The following is a 20801-nucleotide window of genomic DNA, read 5'->3' on the forward strand; positions in this document are numbered from 1 at the left end:
GAGGCGCAGGGGATAGTTAACTAGTCAAGCAGGAATCATTCTAATTTGAGGCGTTGCATAGTTCTGATCTGACGCCGAAAGGAGGTGTCGAGAATCGCGCTTTGTAGTACCGTTTCTACCTTCATCTTCTAAAAGCTCATTAAACTTATAAGGCCTGTCAGGATAGATCGAAACTATGGAATTAGTCGACTTACTACATAGATCCTCATATATCTCACATACGGACCGGTCGCACTAACGGCGGTGCTGCACGCAGGCGTCGGCGTATGTCGATCGGCTATTGCCATTAACTCCGTAGAATCATCTCCCTTAGTAAATGATCCCTGTGGGGCGCGATCTCTTGCTCCAAGTTGGATGGAAATAGCAACCATTGCAAGCGAGCCAACGGTGGGAATCGGCGATTCATCAGCATCGCTTGTACTTGTAGTCCTTTCGGACTCCATGTATTTCCCCTCATCCTTCACAGCTGTTCATCATAACAACAAGACATCGTGTGTATGATGTATTTGCGGCGCAGAGAAAGAACAATGCTGGCGTAGCTGAGCAGGAGTACGTAATTGGCGTCGCGATAGCTTCACATTACCCCGGCTAGTCCCCGCACAGGCCTCTCGGCTTTGCGCAAGTACACTCTGGCGAGAGCCGAGCTCAGAGGCTTCTAGATCTCTGTCTTGGAGGTCTTGGTTTCTCTTGTCAGTTTGCCGACCTCTGGTAATCAAGGCATTTCCCACACCGTAAGAATTGTAAGATTGGATGACCGCTTGGCTGGCCTTTCACATGCTGCAGCGTCGAGGTAATCATTGCAGTGTCTTTTGCGGGAAACAGGGCGGAGCGTTGTGGACGGAATGGGGGCAATCTGGCGATATACGAGACGGCAATCTAGTCTGTCTCTTATCATGAGCTCTGCTTGCGGCCAAGATTATCCCAAGAACTTGGGGAAAGGTCAAAACAAAGGTGAAGGCGGAGATGGCGTGATCCCCAACAACGTGGGGAATGCCCGCCAGTGCCTGCCCGTCAAAGATCGCCATCTTCGGTTAACTCTCTCCCAGCTGCTTGCTTTTCCCTCCTCATCCTCCCACCAACCCACCAACAACTCTAGCCCTTTCACCCCGGTCACTCCCTCTCCACAGCTCCAGCACTAAATTGCCGATCCTTGATCTTGCTTATCAGCTACTAATCACTAGTGTGTCTACCAGAACCTCAGCGGCCTGACTTCTACTCGTCCATCGAGGTCCTGCTTTCACGATTGGCTGTCATGCCACGATCTGTAGGTCAACAACTTGGCACCCACCCCCGACTGCATTACTGGCTAAGAAAACTCCTTTGCGTCTTAGGTGGTCATTCGAATACGATATACAAACACTGGAAGGCAATTCTCACCCGGAAGAAAAAAGAATTACACAACCCAAGGCTCCACGTGTGCCGCGTCTTGGTGGTGCTTAGCAGACGGTCCTAATGCCCAATAGCACAAGTTAGCACGATTTCTAAGCGGCATCTTCTCACCGCTAACTATTAGGACACGCGATCTCACTCTACTACTTCCCCAGTGGTAATCATGGGCAGAATATTCCCAACGATCTCCCACAAGGAACGACTGATCACAAGATCCCCAGGTCCAGCAAGTCGCCTCATTACTGGACCAGGAATAGTGCAGGACCAAGACTCCACCCGGCAGCTGAACACACACAGCAAGAAGCATAGTTCATGCTACTAAGTCTCTGGATATCGGAATATTTCCGTGAATGGTCTTGCTCTCGTCACGTTTCCCCCATATTTTTTCTTGCGCAGTAATAATTACGCCTCTCTACCACCAGGACTCGGTCTAACGAGGGCGCAGCGCGCACTTGGTTGGCTTCAGAATCTGCCGGGCACGTGGTGGAGTGCACCGCGCGGGTCGGTCCTTTGTGCGTGCGACAAGATTCATTTCCCCCCGAACCGAGGGAGCGTTACTCAGACATGGCTATTGCCGTGGGGCCGGTTCATCAGAGGCCATAGTAGCTGGAATCCAGATTCGCCAATTGGAACCCACCGCAAGGCATTCTGCGCGCCATGAGCGCGCGACCGTATCTTCTTGAGCCCCTGACGCTTGATGTCTCTTCTTCGGGGGATAAGTTATGAAATCATGTCCAGCTCATGCTCGGTGTCTTTTGCCCCTCATGAAGGAGGGAGGAGAGCTGGCGGCGTTGTGCCAGCGCATACTGACTGCCCCTGGCATTCCTGCAGGGCATGAACTCGTAACTTTCGGCCAGGTCCTCGATTCCCATTCGGGCTCTCCGATGGGTTGAGGAACTCGAGCTTGGCCATTGTCCCTATCTCCAACTTTGAGCTCGAAATTTGGCTTGAGCCGCCATTCTACTAGTCACATCATACGGCCCGAGTGGGTTTAGCTGGCGTGGTTTCGCTAATCGGGTTCGTATACTGAGTAGAGTGCATTCGTGGCTTGCGGGGCCGCTCTATTTGCCAATCTATACAAGGCCAAGATTTAGTGACTTAGTGCTTTACAATGGGCCCGGGATAAGCCTACTGCATCAGAGGCTTTCGTTGAGAATATGACTCTTGAATGTTGGCCTGGGAAATGCCTGACAAGGCGGATCCCTCACTTGCTTGGCCCTGAATGCTGGTGATTTAATTTTGCTTTTTTTTTTTATTTTTCCCCGTCCCTTTTCGCTACATTCTGCTCTCTCTGGGTTCGTTCTTCTTATCTTTCTATGCAACGCGGTCACCTGGGTACCCTCAAGCGAGACTCTAAATGCACTGGGGTGACCGACATCTTTCTCTACCTGGTGACAGAGATTTTCGCCCCAATCGCCAAGGCCACTACGCTCGCCTGGCCCCGATGCTGCGGTGTCTCCCCACAATTGGCCGAGGATCTTCTATCTAGCAAGGTGCAAGGTCCCACGTCATTACATTTCCAGACAAATTACCCTCTTACGGAAGCTTTCGCGCCTGTCAGGCTATTTGCTTCAGAAGGTCATTTTTACTGGGTTCTAAAATTAACACAATGAGCCTCATGGGTCGCTCCACCTACAAGAATGGACCTCTGAGTGATGAGCCGCCTTTCAAGCTCTTTCCGGAAGAGCCTGATATCTGATACGTCGAGCGGATGGGGAATATGTCTGAGCGGTGTCAGGAAAAAACGACTAGCGGTCAGCACCATCCCCAACGCGCCCGATATCAGCGTCAGGCATGCCATGTGCTGGCGGACGATAAATAGTGCGGGTGAAAATGACCTCTATTTTTCAGGCTTGCAGTAATGCGAGCATTCTGGTGCACAGTGTGCGCCACGGTAGTCGGCTTCTGAATCGTCTAAGACATGAATCATGACATATATCATTCTTGGAAGCAAAACTGGCTGTGATCCGACAAGTGCGCCGGCCAATCCGCTCGAGCTCCATGCTGAATATGCATTTCCGGGGTCTGAACGCTCGTTTCTCTCATAGGCGAGGTTCCAGAGACTGATGTTCTCCCTGGGATGGAGATCCATGGTCGTTTATTCACAGCCTTGGGCCGGCCATCATGCAGAAGTCGATATGCCACGAGGTCAAGGCTCATTCCTTTTCAAGTAGGGCTTGCGATGTTAGATACGAGAATGAGTTGGTTGCAAATCAGAAATTGGGGTTTGAATTTCCTCCTCGTAAAATTGCTCTCCAAAAAGTCCATCTGTTGCTGCGCTAGCGGTCATTTCAGAACTCCGTCGTGTCCGTCATCGATTGCCTCCACAGGTCTCATATGACTGGGCGGAGATCCGTACAGCTGGGGGATTGCTTGCATTAGGGCTGCTTTAGATCCGAGTATGAACGATGGGTCGGGAAGACCTGTCAAGGCCAGTGCTGCATGGAAGTCACCGAGCCCTGCACATCAGTCTTCCCCGGGCGAGACAGACCGGAAGGCTGATTCATGGAGACAGAGCAGACAACATGAACCGAATTGGAATTCTGAATAGGCCAAGCCTCAACATCACAGTCACCGGCTCACCCTGGGTGCTGGTATAAAGCCGTGGGTCCAAGGCGGGGACCCATGTCAGGATAGTCAGTAATCGGTCTATTCCTTTGTGGTCCTCGTTTCCATTGCCCCTCGTTATTCAATGAATTTTCTTTTGCTTCTATGGCTCTTGGCCTCATTGGCCTTGAGCAGTCCGATTGCGCACGATCTCTTTCCATTCAAACCGACGTCTCAGCTGGAGGCAAGGGCCGCAAATCAGAGTCAGTCGTTACCGAACTCTCAGGTGCCTTGGAAAGGATTTGACATCAACACAAATTACTACAAGACTGCCCCGGATACAGGCGTGGTGCGGGAGTATTTCTTCGACATCATCAATACCACTCGTGCACCTGATGGGGTCGAGCGGCGGGTGCTTCTTGTCAATGGACAGTTCCCAGGTCCAACCATCGAGGCCAACTGGGGAGACACGGTGAAGGTGCATGTCACCAATCGCATGCAGGACAATGGCACTTCAATCCACTTCCATGGGATTCGACAGCTGAACAACAACCAAATGGATGGGGTAACAGCTCTGACTCAATGCCCTGTACCTCCCGGATCAAGCTACACATATGTCTGGAAGGCCGAGCAGTACGGTACAAGCTGGTACCATTCGCATTTCTCTCTCCAGGCTTGGGAGGGCGTTTACGGCGGCATCGTGATCCATGGCCCTTCAACGGCTGACTACGATCAAGACCTGGGTGTTCTCTTTCTGAGTGACTGGCTTCATGAGACCTATTATAGCTATTATCAAGAGGATCTCAATAGTGGCCAGCTGCCTACCATGGTGACGGGCCTGTTGAATGGGACGAATGTCTGGGTTCCCAAGCATGGCCCTACTGTCGGCCAACGATTCCAGACTACCTTTGTGCCGGGTCGCAGGTATCGGATCCGTCTGCTCAATACTGCCATGCACACGCAGTTCAAATTCTCGATCGACAATCATGACCTCACCGTAATTGCGGCTGACTTCGTCCCAATGGTGCCATTCAAGACGAATCACGTCCCGATTGGAATGGGTCAGCGGTACGATATCATCGTGACTGCCAATCAAAGACCGGATAACTACTGGATTCGCGCGGTGCCGCAATCGTACTGCAGCAACAACACGGCGGCAGACAACATCAAAGGCATCTTGCGCTACAAGGGGTCCAACCCGAGCTCGGATCCGCGGTCGACGAAGTGGGACTATGGAGGCGACGTCGACTGTCAGGATTTTCCGACGTCGACCCTTGTCCCGAAACTTGCTCTGAACGCAGACCTCGGCGAGGCGAACACAGTAACTTCTGATACTGGCATCGGAGGCATTGGCAAGCCACCAATCTACCTATGGAAGATGGGAGGTGAAATCTTCAATACCTCCTGGAGCGACCCAACCCTACTGCAAACCTCTGATGCTCCCAAGAAGGCCAGCTGGGAGCCAGGTCAGGGAGTGATCCAGGCGAGCGTTGCCAATCAATGGACCGTGCTGATCATTCAGACGGCCATTCCTGCCGTTCATCCCATTCATCTACACGGTAAGTTTTTCATGTCTTTGCTCACTATCTCGTACTAAGCAAGTTCATCAGGCCACGATTTCTACATCCTAGCCCAAGGCCTTGGTACTTATGACCCCTCCACGGTCAAGCTGCAGACGGAAAACCCCACGCGCCGCGATACGCTCAACCTCCCCGCAGCAAACGGCAAGGGGGGGTACGTCGTCATCGGGTTTGAGGCTGATAACCCCGGTGCCTGGCTGATCCACTGCCACATCGGCTTCCACGCGGCGGAGGGATTCGCACAGCAGATCATCGAGCGACAGAGTGAGTTTGAGGAGTTCTTGGACAGAGATGTCCTGGAAGAGACATGTAATGCGTGGAATGCGTGGGCCGAGACGAACCCTTACGGGTTCCAGCACCGAGGCGATCATGGGCCGTATGAGTCTGGTATTTAACTGGGGTTAGTATGGCTGATTTGACCTCTGATCGAGGTGTTCGTTCGTTCGTTCGTTCGTTCGTTCTTTCGTTCGTTCGTTGGTTGGCTCAACTTTCTTTTTCCATTCTGCTTATGACTGATGATGTGAAGATGACTGCATGGGATGATATGATTTAATGTCTTAATGTTGTAATAAGGGCTTGATTGTTACACTTTGGGAGGAACTGATTGGGGTGTGCTTGATTCTGTGTCTCGTGGCGATTGACGGTCGCCATGCAGGGAAAATCTGATCTTGATTGGGAATGTATTCGACTCATATTGCATAGCGATAAATCCATACGTTTGCATAACTTTCTCCGGGCTGTACAGGTAAATTGGACTTGGGTTCGGTGGATTAAATCGAAGCCAGATGATACTAGCTCGTGATCTCGAGCTAGGAGGAAGAAAGATGATGGTGTGGAGGGCATCTCTCTCTACGGGAGACAGGATCTCGTCCCCCGGGCTATACACCCTCTCATGTTTTTGAGGAAACTGGCCTCTCTCACTTCTCAAGACGCGGTGCACATATCCCCCGATCGAGCGATCAGACCAGAGCTGGACCCAACCCCACCCAAGCCTCGATGATCCCGCAATGGAGTACAATACCACCCAGGGAAGTAAATGAGCAGGGGAATCGGCCATCCACCCTTTGCCACTCTCGTTCCAGCCGTTATAATCTTCAACCAATACTCTCCATTCAATGGCACTGGAAGACCACCCATCCTCCTCATACACTCATACATACCCCTTACAAGCAACCCACCAACGTAGGTATAACCTAGGTGTAGCATATACACCTTCCCGAAACCCCGCAACCTTCCTATTGAGCCGTATACCCACTCGTAAACCTGAAAAGATCCGAACGTTCACAAGCAATCACAATAGGCTAAAGTAAGAGTAGCGGTATCACGCGAAGGACAGTCCAGTACATACCTCAAAAGCCCAGGCCCAAGTAGGCTTACTAGGTAATGTTGCTGCCTAGATAATCTGATCTGATACGATCTGATCTACTGTGGCTTGGCCCCTCGGTGCTGTACGGTAGACACGAAAGTTTAGATAAGGTGTACTGTATGTACGGTGGGTTGACGGTTCCTGCATCGGGGCCACGCGTACAGTGATAATGTAGCAATCTTTGGACTGTGCGATAACCGGAGGGTTCCTGCAGCTGGTTACGTGGGCTGCATAGCAGAGTTTACGGTAGATGCTTTGACAGGTGTGGGATTTAAGGTTGAAATAGGGCGTTAAGGTTAAGGGGATATGCTGGTGCCTACGGTTGAGGGGGGCTGGGGTGGGGTATGGATGAGCTTGTTTTGACTTCGGGCTGGGAATGCTGGGCTTTAAGGGTATGGTAGCTGTTTATTGGAGGGTGTCTGCATGCTGCTGGTGTTGGGATTGGTTCGGTATGATGCAATTTGATCGTATTATAGTAAAGTAAACTAGGTGGATTATCTACCTAGATTATGCATGTAGGGTGTAGTAGGGTGGGTGGACGTGGTTGAACTAGTTCACGGACATCCACTATCTATCCATCATACCACAAGGTGCTTTCTTGGACAAAGAAACTTGTTGACAAAGAAGTCCACAAACATGAGGAACGAATGACTACCTAAGCCAAAATCTTTGGCATGATCTCATCTTCAGGTTTGCCATTGCAATTTATTTACCGTCAGGGGCTTCCAGATGCATAGGTTTGAGTATGTAAAGGTGTTTCGTGCTTAGTTAGACTCGCACAAAGAGAATGATAAAGACAGTGAGTTTTCTACTAGTATTTTGTTCTTGGCCGATGCTTTCAATAGAGCCGCAAAGCCTCTCGGATAGTTTTCAGTATTTAGAGACCTCGAGTACTGCGTGAAGGGTTTAGTCCGTAGCATAAGGCCTTGACTTGACCTGAGGCTAGGCTGGTACCTTCTCCTAGCTGAGCTTCGTGGCCTTCTTAGAGCAAGTGTTCTGTCAAGATGACAGGAAGGATAAAGTCGATAATCATTGTGTTGGGAGACGTTCTGATCCCAGATATAGGAGTATGCAAAGAAAGCAATCATTCCGATGACAGTTCCTCCAGGAGCTTGTTGCAGCTAGATGTAGATAACATTTCATTGGGTGGTGACGAGTCTAGTCCATCAACCACTCATACTCGGAGGCAGATCCTCCTCTTGGGTTCCCCAGTCGCTCTCTGCAGTTCCCAGCGTGAGTTCGAGGACTCCACCTTCCGTGAAAAAGTCATGGCTAATCCAGTTCCTTGTCCATGGTTGACCATCTCGGGTGGCATTCTGAATGTAGATTGACTGGTACGTCGGATCAAAGTTGATGTTTCGGATTGTGGCGGTCTTGCCCGTGACTTTGTTCAGGATGCTGACCTCTTTGAAAAACGGTGGGTTGACGAGGTAGACATCCTGCCCGTGGACTGGAAATAGTCCCATCATGCTTAGAGCTGCGAACGCCCCCATGGCTCCTCCGTCATCGTTGCCCGGGATACCAGAGACTGAGGTATTGAATTGCGAGGGAATATATGCATGTACCTGCTTTGTGGACAGTCCAGGGCGTCCAGCGTAGTGGAATTGATGAACAGTGAGGAAGGCTTGCTCGTCACCGACGTAGAGAAGGCCCGAACTGTGCAGGTACGTAAGTCGAGAGACAAACGTCTCACGCCCACCGAGTCGGTTGATCAAGGAAGCCATGTCTTGCGGAACGTAACTGACAGATGTTAGCTCTCATCTGAGCTCAAAGCATCAGACATACTCACAATGAGTAAAGCCAAGCGCTGCCCTCATACGTTTCATGGCCATTAGCATTCAGGTAGCACGAGTCAAAACTCAACAGCGGACTACAGAAGATAGGGTCCTGGTATCCCCATGTCCCATTCGGGTAGCGTGGCTGAAGAAAGCCAGTGAAACCCGTGTCCACCCCGCTGATGGCTGAGCTCTGATCGTCTTTGAACATGTTCTGCCAGTTCTTGGCGCGCTCTGAATACTTCTCGCTGTCGCTCTCATGGCCCAGGACCCGGGCCATCTCAGCAATGCAATAATCATCGTAGGCGTACTCAACCGTCCGTGAAATGCTTCGTGTGTGCAGCCCCACACCGTACGGATCGAAGTCATCTGTTGGTATATAATTGAGTGTCTTCCAGCTAGTCAGGCCCCCTCGTCCCTCAACATTCCAGTTCGAAGGCTCGACTTCGGCATCTTTCAACACGGCTTCATAGGCCGTCGCCCAATCTATATCGCTCACGTTCTTCAAAAGAGCCTCAGCCAAGAGTACATCTGCATTGGAACCTCCCTGGGTGTAGCCCTTACAGAGGGACATGCGGCAGTCGGGGAGATAGCCTTCATGACGATAGATATCAATAAGGCTCCGGATCATCAATGACTGCGACAGAGGATCCGCCAGTGTCAGCAGTTGATGCACACCGCGGTAGGAGTCCCAGATACTAAGCAAATATGTTAGATGAAGCTTGACCGGAGGCACAGCGTTACTTACCAATAGTAGCTGTCATAATACGGCTCATCACTCTGCCAGAGTGGGTTCTCTCCAGTGTAGTCCTGTGGGCTGATCATTGCGCGATAAATACCGCTCCAGAACACTTTCTGCAGGTCCGTCGATGTGCCTTCTGCATCAACACTGATTGCGCTCAGTTTCTCCCTCCATGCACTCTCCGCTGTCCGCGCCGTGCCAGAAAAGTCAAAATTGGGCTGTTCATTCTCTACATTGGCACAGGCTTGATCCACGCTGATGAAGCTAACACCTACCCTGACAAGAATTGTGTCATTCGCCGTGGGCGCGTTGAATCTGACGAATGTACCTCCACTTAGGGTCGATGCAGAATTGCCGCCATTCAATGTCAGTGATAAAAATGTCTGGTTGAGACCCGCCCGGTTGTTCTGCCAGACGCCAGTATCTCGGACTTGTGCTCCTTTGATGTCCGCGCAAAAGTGTAGGTCATACGTCCCAATACCGAAGCTAGGACTGAAGGTGCCGTTGCCTGTTAGTCTGCCTGTCGATGGGTCTACTGATGCGGTTCCGTTTGTGCGAGACTGGGGAAGGTCCATTAGGTCGACGAGAACGACAGGACTGTATGTTTCGCTGGAAGCGTTTTCAAACGTAAAACGATATAGCGCAGAATGGTTAGTGACGGTCATCTCAGCAAAGATGCCATTATCTAATGAGATCGAGAAATATCCTGGCCGAGCCTGAGGCGATGACCAGACTGTAGCTCGCGCTGATTGGTGCCAGGCACATTGATCTAGGTCATCGCTGGGACAGCTTGGATGTACGAAAATAGGAAAGTTGCCCAAGGATGGAGACTGCCAATGGTTAATGAGGAGCTCAGCCACCGGCTAGGGAGATCGAGCTTACACCACCAGTCCCAGAGTCGTGCATATGAGAGAACCCAGAGACATTTTGCGTGTCATAGGCAAACCCAGCCTGATTCTCACCAAGAGTATCGGCTACTGCTTTGGCCATGCCTGTACAGAAGTTAGCTGTCAAGAACAGTCAGATGTGGGCTAATCAGATTGGGACGTACCAAAGGGCAAAGTTGCACCCGCGAAAGAATGACCTAACAGTTTTGTCAACTTTCGAATGCCCTTTTATGGCCATGTCAAATAATTACCTCCATTGGAAGTTCCAATCAGCGGGTCGATGTAGTCGAGTACATCAAAGGACACGCTAGGATCAGTGAGTATTCGTCGGGTCACAGAAGCAGAAGCTAAGGCTGTCAACCCAAGCAATCCAGGGAGCCCTGGAAAAAAAGCTGGAGCCATTTTCAGACAAGAACATCCAAGGTTGAGTCCAGTGAATTGAGGATTGTGGAGAAGGATTGAAAATATATTGTTTATGAACATTCCACAGCAACAAAGGGACCATGTCACAGATGCGGGGGGCAACCACTCTTCTTAAAACAATGAAAGCCACCAGTGCGATCAATAAAAGCTCATCTGAACTCACAATCAACTGTGGTCTATTCATTGAGCCATATTGCATCAAACTTGCCAATTATCCTAGTCACACCACAAACTGACTGCATGTCATGTAACCCTGATCAAGCTACTGCATGTAACACGACCTCAAGTTTAAATCCGCTGGCAGTTTCTGCAAGGGATGATCGCGTTCAGATTGCCGAAGGGCGAAGGTTCAAAATCGTCAATACATCCTCGTTCTCGATCGAGGGATGTCTCTTGTGAGTCGCTTATCCCTTGTTAGCTTCAAGACAGGTCCTTGGTGTCCTCATGACTCCTTGGTCGGGCCTCGGTCCTTCAGAGAGGCAAGCGACTTGGATGAAGAACACTGATTTGCCGAGAACCTGGCTTCTTGTTTGGTCAATAGAGAAGGAGCCCGATGCTTTTCATACTTGGTGGTTCCGGTCCGTGGTATAAAGATTGGTTCCCGCCAATGCTGGACCTCGTACCCCATACCCGAGCTTTTCCCCTATCAAGCTTATTTGAAACACGAGTCTATTTGGAATTCTGTCTTTTCGTAGTAGACGATATTAAATAGAGATACTTCTGGATCTTTCGAGGCCGATAGGAGTCTTCTCGAAAGTGCAGAGCGCATGTGAAGCAGATGTCATTCTCGTGCGATATGCAGCGCCTGATGAAGCATGTTTGCAATTAGCCGCAGTTGCTATAGATTCCAAGCAGAGGACTCGGAAGTACAAGGCTCATACCATGATTATATCCTTGGAAGTGTTGATCAATGCTCTTTGAGTAGTCTCATGGCGTACACTTGATCTGCTCTTGTGATACTCCGCGTCGTTTATGTGCGGGGACATTGCGTCGGCTGACTTGGTATCGCGCTATAACAGTCCAACCCTGCACACATGGTAGGCGGAGGTTACATCGAATGTGAAGGAGATGGCCCAACTTACAATAATAGTGAGAGATTTTGATGAAGCTCAAGGCTGTTGTCGTTCTTCCCATCCTTGGATGATGAGAGAACTTGAGTACATAGTAGGTGTGAGCTAATCTCCCCGGCCAGTCTTAGTGACTACCAATTTAGGAAACATGGCCGCTAGGCATTTTTGGGCGCTATAACAACAACTTTGAAGTTCTAATCATTCACTTCATGGCGCAGACAGATATTCACAGATTTCCAACCGATGCTCACTATGACACTCTTACAAATATTCTTTTCTCTTCTCCTGTTTCTTCTCAATCACTCCCACCCTACACTCGATGCAACCACCCTGAAACCAAGAAACTGTCTACAAACATGAACCCCCAAGCTGAGATTATTGCCATCGTAAGACCCCTCTGGAATTGGGATGGGCTCTCAAGCTGACTATTGCTCGCAGATTGTGGCATTTGTTGCCAGCTGTGAAGTCATAGATTGTTTTGGTGTCGATTTATCCCATACTGATTCAGTCTCGATGCATGATCTGGCCCAATTACGACTGGTCAACAAAACTTTCTGCTATTTTGCTTCCGGACACTTCTTTCGAACACTATCATGGACGAGGAGGCTATGGGAGGAGATCTGCTACTGCCCATATTCGGTACATGTCCGCCAGGTACATCTAGAAGGCCCAGATCACGGTTCCGAAAGAATGAGTTGGGAAGGATCACAATGCAGCTGTCAACAGTCTTATCCTGCCTACCTAACCTCAAAAATATGGTAGTTCATCTTGAAGATTTGAGTACAAGTGATCTAGAAGCGATTAATCGATTAATCCTCAACGAGTCCTTGTACAGAGCTTCGAGGAGACATCACTGCTGAAACTGAGGAGTCTACTTGTGTTTCTCGATGGGTGGAAGGCTTATAGCGCGGGCGCCCTGCGCGAACTTGCTACTTCAAAGGAACAGGTAGCGCAACTTCTCCAAGAACTGCGTCGTCTTAGCCTTCAGACTCCATATATTAGGGTCCCTGACGCGGGGACGAAGACTCAATCACTGGCTGCAGACTTCTTAGCATGTCTCCTCAACTTACCGGAAATCTCTCCGACCCAGTCTGCACCCGAGATAGAGAACGAAATGGAGCAGGATGTACCCCCAACTCTTCTACGCTTGTACTGGAGTTACTTGCGTTGGCCGAAATGGCAGTCCCTGTTTCTGTGCCTGCCACTTTCGCCACACTGGCAACGCAATCGTTGCGCCATTTCGATATGCATCGGGTTTTGCTTGATACAGGGGAGTTGGTGTGACGTTCGATCGTTACTGAGTCATTTGCCACAGCTAGTCAGATTCAGGCTCAAAAGGTGCAAGCAGTGGGAGACGGGCTCCGACCGCGAACTCATTTTCCTGAAGCTGGTTCCTACACCTCGCGTGAAAGCTGAAGTAGACGAGAGTGGCTACGAGGCCTCCCTTGCTTGTCTTCTTCTGGAGCTGGACCTAACCCATGTTTCTGCGTTGCGTGTCAATACGAACCGGAGCATTGCTGGGATGTGTCCAATATGGGATCAGGAAAGTGGTGGATCTGTCGATAGCATGACCCGACTGCGGTAATGTGCATGTTCGAAGTGATGTTTCCCCATTGCAAGAATCTTCACGAGACTTTGTGCCCCATATTACCCATGCAAGAGATGTTTTAGCTACAGGAAGAAGGAGGGAATCTGTTGTTACATTGCAATTCATGAACGCGCCTAAACATGGAGATAGTAACTCGCATAACTTTAAACTGTGAACATCACAAGTGTGAGAATCGTAAAAGTTCAGTTGTGCTAAGGGAGGTACATACTTTAGAAGCGCTCCTACTGCCTAAAGTACAGCCAGGAGATTTACTCATGTTAGTACCATATTGTAGTGTACCTCATCTCTGTTGCGCTCATTGTGCGGGATAAGCTTGACGATCGTGGTATTTGATACCACGTATACCACATATGACCTTATATGGTGAGATTTATCATAGAAAAAGCTGTGACTACAAACTCTTGGATCTCCTTAACAGATGGAAACAGCTATAGGAATATGGTAGAATTGAAATTGCATGAGTCCTGTCTATTCTGCACAACGATAGGCGGAACAATGCTGTTCCGTGAGCGGGAGAACATACCCCTTTGGACCAAAGGATCGCCATGCTGGTTTAGCCGGTCGCCAAGCTTCTAGGAGCTTCAACTTCCTTATCCTTATCAACAATCTCCACAACGACATTTAGAACCATGAGCATGTCGTCTGCTGATTTGCGATGAGATGCGGGTCATCTCGACTCTACCACAAAAGACGCGACCTTCATGAATTGTGGCCTACCCAACAGACACAATGCCTGGAGTTCCGTCCAATAAAGCATGCGAGCGGTGCAAGAAAAGACACCTGAAGGTTGGTCCAGCCATTTTGCCACGACCAAGGTGCTTGCTGAAACATTCAGTGTGATGAAGCGCGTCCGAAGTGTCAACGATGCATCAATGCTGGTGTAGACTGTCCCGGATATGTTCAAACGCGCAAGTTCATTGATCAGGGTGCTGCCGTGAGGCGCCGGTACGCCCCTTATCATGGCGAGGAAGCTTCTAATCGTCACCACAGTCCAATCGGCGCCCCAACGAGCGTATGTACTTATTATTTTCTCATATGATTCAGCTTCGTCAGATTGTATATGAGAGTCATATACTGACAAGTGACCAGACGCTTCCGGGCGATCCTTCGAGCTTGAATCATGACGCCGCCAAGCAGACAATGCCAAGCCCAAGTCAGTTCCCATCTGGAGCAGCAACAGCGCCCGCATCAGGTCCAGCCTTTGGCATAAGTCAGCTTGTTTCACACTCCCCAGCAGGGGCCTCGTCTCAAGCAAGCTCCCCAGGCGCAAGCATGCAAGCACGTCATGCTATTCGAACTCCTGACTGGGCTGCTCGGGAGATTGATCCGATCGGCATGGTAGGTTCGGATCCCGTCATTGGTCCTGGATGGAATGATGTTCGAAGCTCAAGTACTTCGAACCACGCATTCGATAACTCATCGTACCCTAATGCTGCGATGGCGCCTCGACGAAGTCAAGCTTCGTCACATGCGGAGCATACTTCGCACAGTCCATCTCAGGCAGACGAAAATGAAAGCATTCAAGACATGTATTCCGACCTCATAAGTGGTTCTGGATATGAAGAATCATTCTTAGTACGATACTATGTCGAGACCTTGGCGCCATGGTTTGTGTCCCCTTCTCGCGTGCTGCTATTATGCTCATTCGTATGTAGGTTAGATCTTTCTGACCCTCGCAAATTCTTTGCGACTCATGTTCCGCTACGAGCCAAAGACGATGTGGCTCTTCAATACTCCATCACTGCTCTGGCCGCGAAGCACCTTGGTAGAATGAAAGGAGTGAAAATCACCGAAAATACTGGGTTATTCACAACTCCTGCGATACTGGAAACGTACCCTGATGTGTCGGATTCAGAGTGGCTGCACAAAGCCACCATGTACGGCTACCTGGCTGGCCAGCGACTGAACACTGCTCTCTCCGAATCCTACACAGCAGTATCCAGCTCTGCTGTGCTGAAATCCCCTTTCGAGACAATCAATGACTGGCTGCGTAATCAATCTAAAAACGGCCCCTTCGACCCACAAACTCAATCCACTCTAGGGAAGAAACTAGAAAACTCCCTCGCTGTTTCGACAATTCTCAATCTGTACAAATCAATGGATGAGCCGGCCGAGAAATGGCATTCGTGAGTTTGTTTCCTGTGGAAATCAACCATCTTAATGGGGACTAACGATATACACAAAACAGACATCTCTCCGGTGTCAGACCGCTCTTCGAATCCATCGTTAACCTTTATGAAGGCATAACACCAGACCCTAAAAGCTTCCCGCATGGCGTTATTGCGGCGTTCTGGAACTTTGTCCATCAGGACTACTTGAGCTCATTTCTCAATCGTGTGCAGACACACTTGGATCCCAGCAATTTCAAACTCTGGAGGTCTGCCGGTATACCACTTGATGATGAAGGGACCATCGGGCCTACCAGTGACACTTTTCTTCTTCAAGAAGACCTCTCCTTTCATTCTCTGGCATGGCTCTCATGCAAAGTTGTCAACTTTCTAGCCGACTCGAAAAAATCGTCCCTGCAACAACTGGTTCGCTCTCCATCTAGTGAGGGGTCGGAGGGCTCCACCCCGTATCCCACGACTTCCACATGGCTGGGGCTTTCGTTCGAGTACCAAACATGGGTCGAACGACTGCCAGAATCGATCCGCCCTTGCGTGCGCCTTGAGAAGCCGCGTAACCTGTCACATCCGCCCGAGACAAGTCCTGTCCCGTTTCCTGAGATCTTCTACTCCTTACCATCGTATGCCTATGCGATGCAAGTGTGTCATTTCGGCCGCCTCGCATTGTCTCTGAACCGCCCGACCGATGCGGTCACGGCTCCGAGCACCGCCTTCGACCGCGTGCAGGGGTATCGCGAGCTGACCAAGGAGGTGGACTATCGGTGCCGGGAGATCATCGGGATCGCGCTGGCTCGGCCATCGAGTTGTGCGCGTGTGTACATGACACCCCTGCTGTTTGCGGTGGGCCAGTTCCTCGAAGCGCCGGAGGAACGCCAGATACTAGTGAACCTGCTGCGCGGCATCGAGGCGGATCTGGGATGGGAGACCGACTCGAAGACGAGGAAGCTGCAGACGCTGTGGAGCCATCAATAGTTGCTGCTGCTCGCCAGTCGACGAGTATGGTCAATATCACCGGATCAAGAAGATCGAGGTCATACAGCCTTTCATGCCGGAGCTCACCACTCACGGTACTGTCTCTTCCAAAAAGTCTACTCTCGGGGAAACACAGGACGTAAATGGCGAAAGGCTCCGCACATAAAATTGCATGAGACCAAATACCCCTCGCCCAATATTAGATACATTTCGCGTAAATCATCAAGACAGACCAGCTGCCCATACATCAACCAAGAAACCCTCCGTACCGTACACAAGACCTCACTCGTCATCCTCATCAGGATCATACAGATCCAAATCCAACGTAGCCTTCGGCTTCGGCGGCACCGGCGCCGCAGCCGGCCGAGCACTCCCGCTCCCACCACCACCAACAGCTGTCCCCGAAGCAGCTGACGAGCCCGCCAACGCCGCCGCCCTGGCCGCCTCATCAGCATGCCTAACCTGCTCCGCGACCTCCGGCACCGGCGCGGCAGCCACCGGCGCCGCAACGCCCAGCCCCTCCGCCTCGCGAATCAACCGCTCCACCTCCGCCTCGACCTCAAAGCCCGGCCGGCCCTCCGCCGCCGCCAACTGAATCTGACCCATCAGCCCCATGCGGATGCGATCCTCCATTGGATACGGCAGCATATACACCTGCCTCGCCAACTGCGCACTCTCATCCAACCACGAGGTCGCCCCTTTGGTGACCTCGGCCACCGGCTCAGCAGCAGCAGCAGCAGCAGCAGCAGCGGCGGCGGCGGCGGCAGGAGCATCCCCATTCGCGGCCCCAGTCGCAGGCCCGATCCCTCCCATCTCCGCATCCTTCGCCGACCCCCTCCTGGCCTTACCCGCCGCAACCCTCTCCTCAACACCAGCAGCCGCATCCGCCGCCGCCTGATGATTATACTTGCTAATGCGGCGCGCAAAGTCCAGAAGAAGCTTATAATCCACCTCCTTGACGCCGCGCAGCTTCCGCTTCGCCCCTGACCCTGACCCCGTCATCTCAGTAAACGCAGAATCCGTACCCTGCATCTCCGTATCCCCATCCCCCTCATAATCAGTATCATCATCATCCTCCTCCTCATCCTCATCCGAGTCTGAATCCGAATCACCACAAACCCCACGTACCACCCCTTCGAACTCCACGACCTCGCGCACGATCCCCCGGACTTTCTCCTCGAGGGCCTGCGCCTCGGCGCGCAAGCCCAGCAGACGCGCGTAGTTGCGCTGGTGCTCGCGCAGCTCGTCGATGGTGGAGGTGAGGGCGTCGTCGGCAGCGAGGAGGGCGAGAGCGGCGGCGGGGGCGCCGGAGGCGGTCGGGGAGGTGGTTAGGGTGGTGAGGAGGGTGTGGAGGGCGGAGTCAAGGGTGGTGAGGGTGGCGTGGATTTGGGTGTTCATTTTGATGTCTTTCGCGGAAGTGTTCGGTGGGTTGTGGTGGTTGTGGTTATTGTGGTGGTGGTTATTGAGACATTGAGTTTGAAGTATCATGTGGGAGTGGGTGAGTAGGTGTATGTTGGGTGGAATTGAGTGAGGGTTTGTTTTGGTGGTCGTTTTGTGGTGGTGGGTGTTTGAAGCTTGCAGGTGAGCTTGGCGGCCGCGAAGCTGGTCGGGAGCTGGGAATTGTTTGGTGGATACACGTGAGAGGGGCGGGTGTGTCACGTGGCGTGGTTTTTCGCTCTCCCAACCAACTATCCACAGCGACTTATGCTTCTATAAAGCTAGAATGATTGACCTTGAGATGAGGAGGCGGTAAAAGCTACGGTCTATACTTCTCTTACTACTGCATATTCTCACACGTGTTAAAAAACTTTTGCATATCTATAAGCTGATCTTTATTTGAATGTATCATGACTCTAACCACCATGATCTAAGGACCCACTGGATATAGCCTCCTGTAATACCACTGCCGCAAGGATTTCTCAATTCGCAAGAACCCCATGCCTCGCGCCCCTTCCACCGCCGCTTCAAGGTAAGGCCGGACCACTGCCAAAGGCGTGCCATTTGCGTCGATCGCCTGCAAAAGCGCCTCGATTACCTCCTTGCTTTGTATCACACTAACATGAAGCAACGGCGACCGCCTGGTGCCACTGTGTGGCAACGGGTCGGCTCCGTGACGGAGCATCAGACGCACGTAGCGCGGATCACGTAGGAACGCCATTCGATCCAGGGCCGTGTGTCCACCCACCTCTTGATTGATATCTTCGCCGTATTGGAGGAGAAGATCGACGATGGCGCTTGGGTCTGCGTCAGGTCTGTCCATGGATCTTGCCGCCATGCAAAAGATGTCAACCTGTCGGGGTCGGGCGAGACGAGCGTGAAACCCCTGGTCGATCAGGAACTGGACCATCTCCACTCGGCCGGTGTAAGCCGCCACGCTGAGAGCTTGCTCACAGGCCATGCTGTTGAGATTCTCCGGGAGTAGCAGGTCGTCCCATCGTTGCTGTTGCAGAAGAAGCTCAAAGACCGCTCGACCGCCTTCGATGGCTTGGTGAATGAAGCTGGCATTACGGCCCATGAGCAACGGCAAGTCAAACTCACGGTCCAACAGCGTCTGCACCAGTGCAGTCCGACCTGAGCCCAAAACCGCGGCTGCGACCGTCGTCTCTTCCGCATTCATTCGGCCAGGGCTAGCCCCAGCGTCCAGCAGGCATTGGAAAATTCCCTCGAACGGCATGGCCGCCATAAGAGCAGGGTTGCCAGTTCCATGGTAGACGTCTTCGTCGTTCGGATCGGCTCCAGCCTCAAGTAACAGTTCAACGATGGGCTGGAAGCCCCCATGAATCGCTTGAAGAAGTGCCTTTTGTCTAACGACCTGATTTACGTGTGGCCCCCGAATGATCATCTCAGGGTCATGAACAACAGACATCTCTTGCCATAGGATCGCCTCCCTAGATGGCAGAGCGCCACGCTCAAGCAGCATCTCCACGACCGCTGTGTGGCCTCGGTCAGCCGCCAAACATAGAGCTGTGAGGGAGCCATTGAGAGAACCCTGTACGAACTGGATCACGGAGTTAGGATGGCAACCAGGGGTTTCCAGAAACCCCTGGACAGCAGGGAGGTCACCCCGCGCAGCGGCAACACACAGCATCGCACGTAGATTTGTGCCGAGCTGCGCGTAGCTCTGAGGCTGCGCCAGAAGGAGATCAACTATAGCCGGGTGCCTGCTTCTAGTGGCGCACACAAGAGGGTGACTCGTCTCTTCCAGAGTTGGCAGGCTATCCATCACGCCGTCCGCATTGATAAGACACCGCACGCACTCGAGATGACCATGGTGGGCAGCTTCGGAGATGGGCGGCGTGGCTTCATTGAAAGATCTGACGTTAGGATCAGCCCCCCGACTCAGGAGGAACTCCAGCACCTCATGCCGGCCGTTTTTCGCCGCATGAACCAAGGGGGTTTGGTCATCGGTGTCGCGGGCCTCGAGGTTCGCGCCCGCATCGACCAGGCAGCGGACCACGGAGAGATGGCCCATCTCGGCGGCGCCGATCAGCGGCGTCCGTCGCAGCCCGTCGGCAGGGAAATCGACATCGCCCTTCCGCGGCAGGTAGTCCATGAGCATGCGAACCAGCGGCTCGTGGCCGCGTTTGGCCGCAATCGCCAGGAGGCTCATGGTCTGCGCGGGGGAAGACGAGTAGTTATGGTGAAGGGGATTCACCCAGTCGCGGACCTGACGCAGATCGACCCCGTGCTCGCACAGGAGTCGCACAATATCCTCCTGTCCCTCATAGACCGCCAGTGCCATTGGTCGCCAGTCCATGCGCGGATCGCATTCGTGGGGGGACGCGCCTGCTTCGAGAATCAGCATGACGGTTTTCATGGAGTGGTGCGTGATTCCCCACGCTAGCGCCGTGCTGTCCCCATGGTGCACATTGTGCTTATAGAGCCGTGGGTTCAAAACCTCGTGCAGATGCTTGTTCGTGCGGGCGAGTGCATTGATCTCGCTTTCGTATTCGACCAGGTCTGCGATGTCCTTGATAAGCTCAACTGGGAGCTTGGCGATGCCCATGTTTGCGAGTCCAGTTAGTGATTTCGAGTCTGACATCTGTAGATGTGTAAAGATGGGGTTGGTATACTCGATCCGCGTACTTGGAGACCTATGGGCTGAACTGTGGTTAAATACCTCTCAACGAAAGCCATGCAGTTACAAAGGTATCATTTTCTTCCGACCCATTGTGAGACAAAGATAATGAGGGATAACAAAAGAGCAAAGTGACAATGCGCCCCCGACGAAGGAAACAACGAGATGCTGATAAAAGCTAAAGAGTACAAGGAGATCATCCTTTCCAGAATTCTGGATTGTTGTCCGAGCCACAGT

The 20801-nt window shown here is 51.8% G+C and overlaps 5 protein-coding genes across 5 annotated transcripts; 2 read left to right on the forward strand and 3 right to left on the reverse strand.

Moving 5' to 3' along the window:
* Positions 1 to 4081: 4081 nt before the first annotated feature.
* ASPACDRAFT_32005 (multicopper oxidase) lies at positions 4082 to 5911 on the forward strand (the record flags this gene model as incomplete). The annotated part of the gene is made up of 2 exons (XM_020199849.1): positions 4082 to 5495; positions 5547 to 5911. The coding sequence occupies 2 exons, from the start codon at positions 4082 to 4084 to the stop codon at positions 5909 to 5911; spliced, it is 1779 nt and encodes a 592-aa protein (XP_020054461.1).
* A 2137-nt stretch (positions 5912 to 8048) lies between these two features.
* Positions 8049 to 10688, reverse strand: ASPACDRAFT_1872602 (glycoside hydrolase family 92 protein; the record flags this gene model as incomplete). The annotated part of the gene is made up of 6 exons (XM_020198002.1): positions 8049 to 8622; positions 8672 to 9355; positions 9406 to 10229; positions 10282 to 10373; positions 10451 to 10483; positions 10538 to 10688. The coding sequence occupies 6 exons, from the start codon at positions 10686 to 10688 to the stop codon at positions 8049 to 8051; spliced, it is 2358 nt and encodes a 785-aa protein (XP_020054462.1).
* A 3429-nt stretch (positions 10689 to 14117) lies between these two features.
* On the forward strand, positions 14118 to 16486 carry ASPACDRAFT_45420 (Zn(II)2Cys6 transcription factor; the record flags this gene model as incomplete). Its single annotated transcript, XM_020201602.1, has 5 exons — positions 14118 to 14174; positions 14224 to 14400; positions 14478 to 14995; positions 15044 to 15514; positions 15577 to 16486. 5 exons carry the CDS (start codon positions 14118 to 14120, stop codon positions 16484 to 16486), a joined length of 2133 nt encoding a protein of 710 aa, XP_020054463.1.
* A 282-nt stretch (positions 16487 to 16768) lies between these two features.
* On the reverse strand, positions 16769 to 17884 carry ASPACDRAFT_45421 (uncharacterized protein; the record flags this gene model as incomplete). Its single annotated transcript, XM_020201603.1, has 1 exon — positions 16769 to 17884. One exon carries the CDS (start codon positions 17882 to 17884, stop codon positions 16769 to 16771), a length of 1116 nt encoding a protein of 371 aa, XP_020054464.1.
* A 469-nt stretch (positions 17885 to 18353) lies between these two features.
* Positions 18354 to 20492, reverse strand: ASPACDRAFT_62375 (ankyrin repeat domain-containing protein; the record flags this gene model as incomplete). Its single annotated transcript, XM_020203780.1, has 1 exon — positions 18354 to 20492. One exon carries the CDS (start codon positions 20490 to 20492, stop codon positions 18354 to 18356), a length of 2139 nt encoding a protein of 712 aa, XP_020054465.1.
* Positions 20493 to 20801: the final 309 nt, after the last annotated feature.

This window comes from Aspergillus aculeatus (genome assembly GCF_001890905.1).
Source record: "Aspergillus aculeatus ATCC 16872 unplaced genomic scaffold ASPACscaffold_12, whole genome shotgun sequence".
NCBI classification, from domain to species: Eukaryota; Fungi; Ascomycota; class Eurotiomycetes; order Eurotiales; family Aspergillaceae; genus Aspergillus; species Aspergillus aculeatus.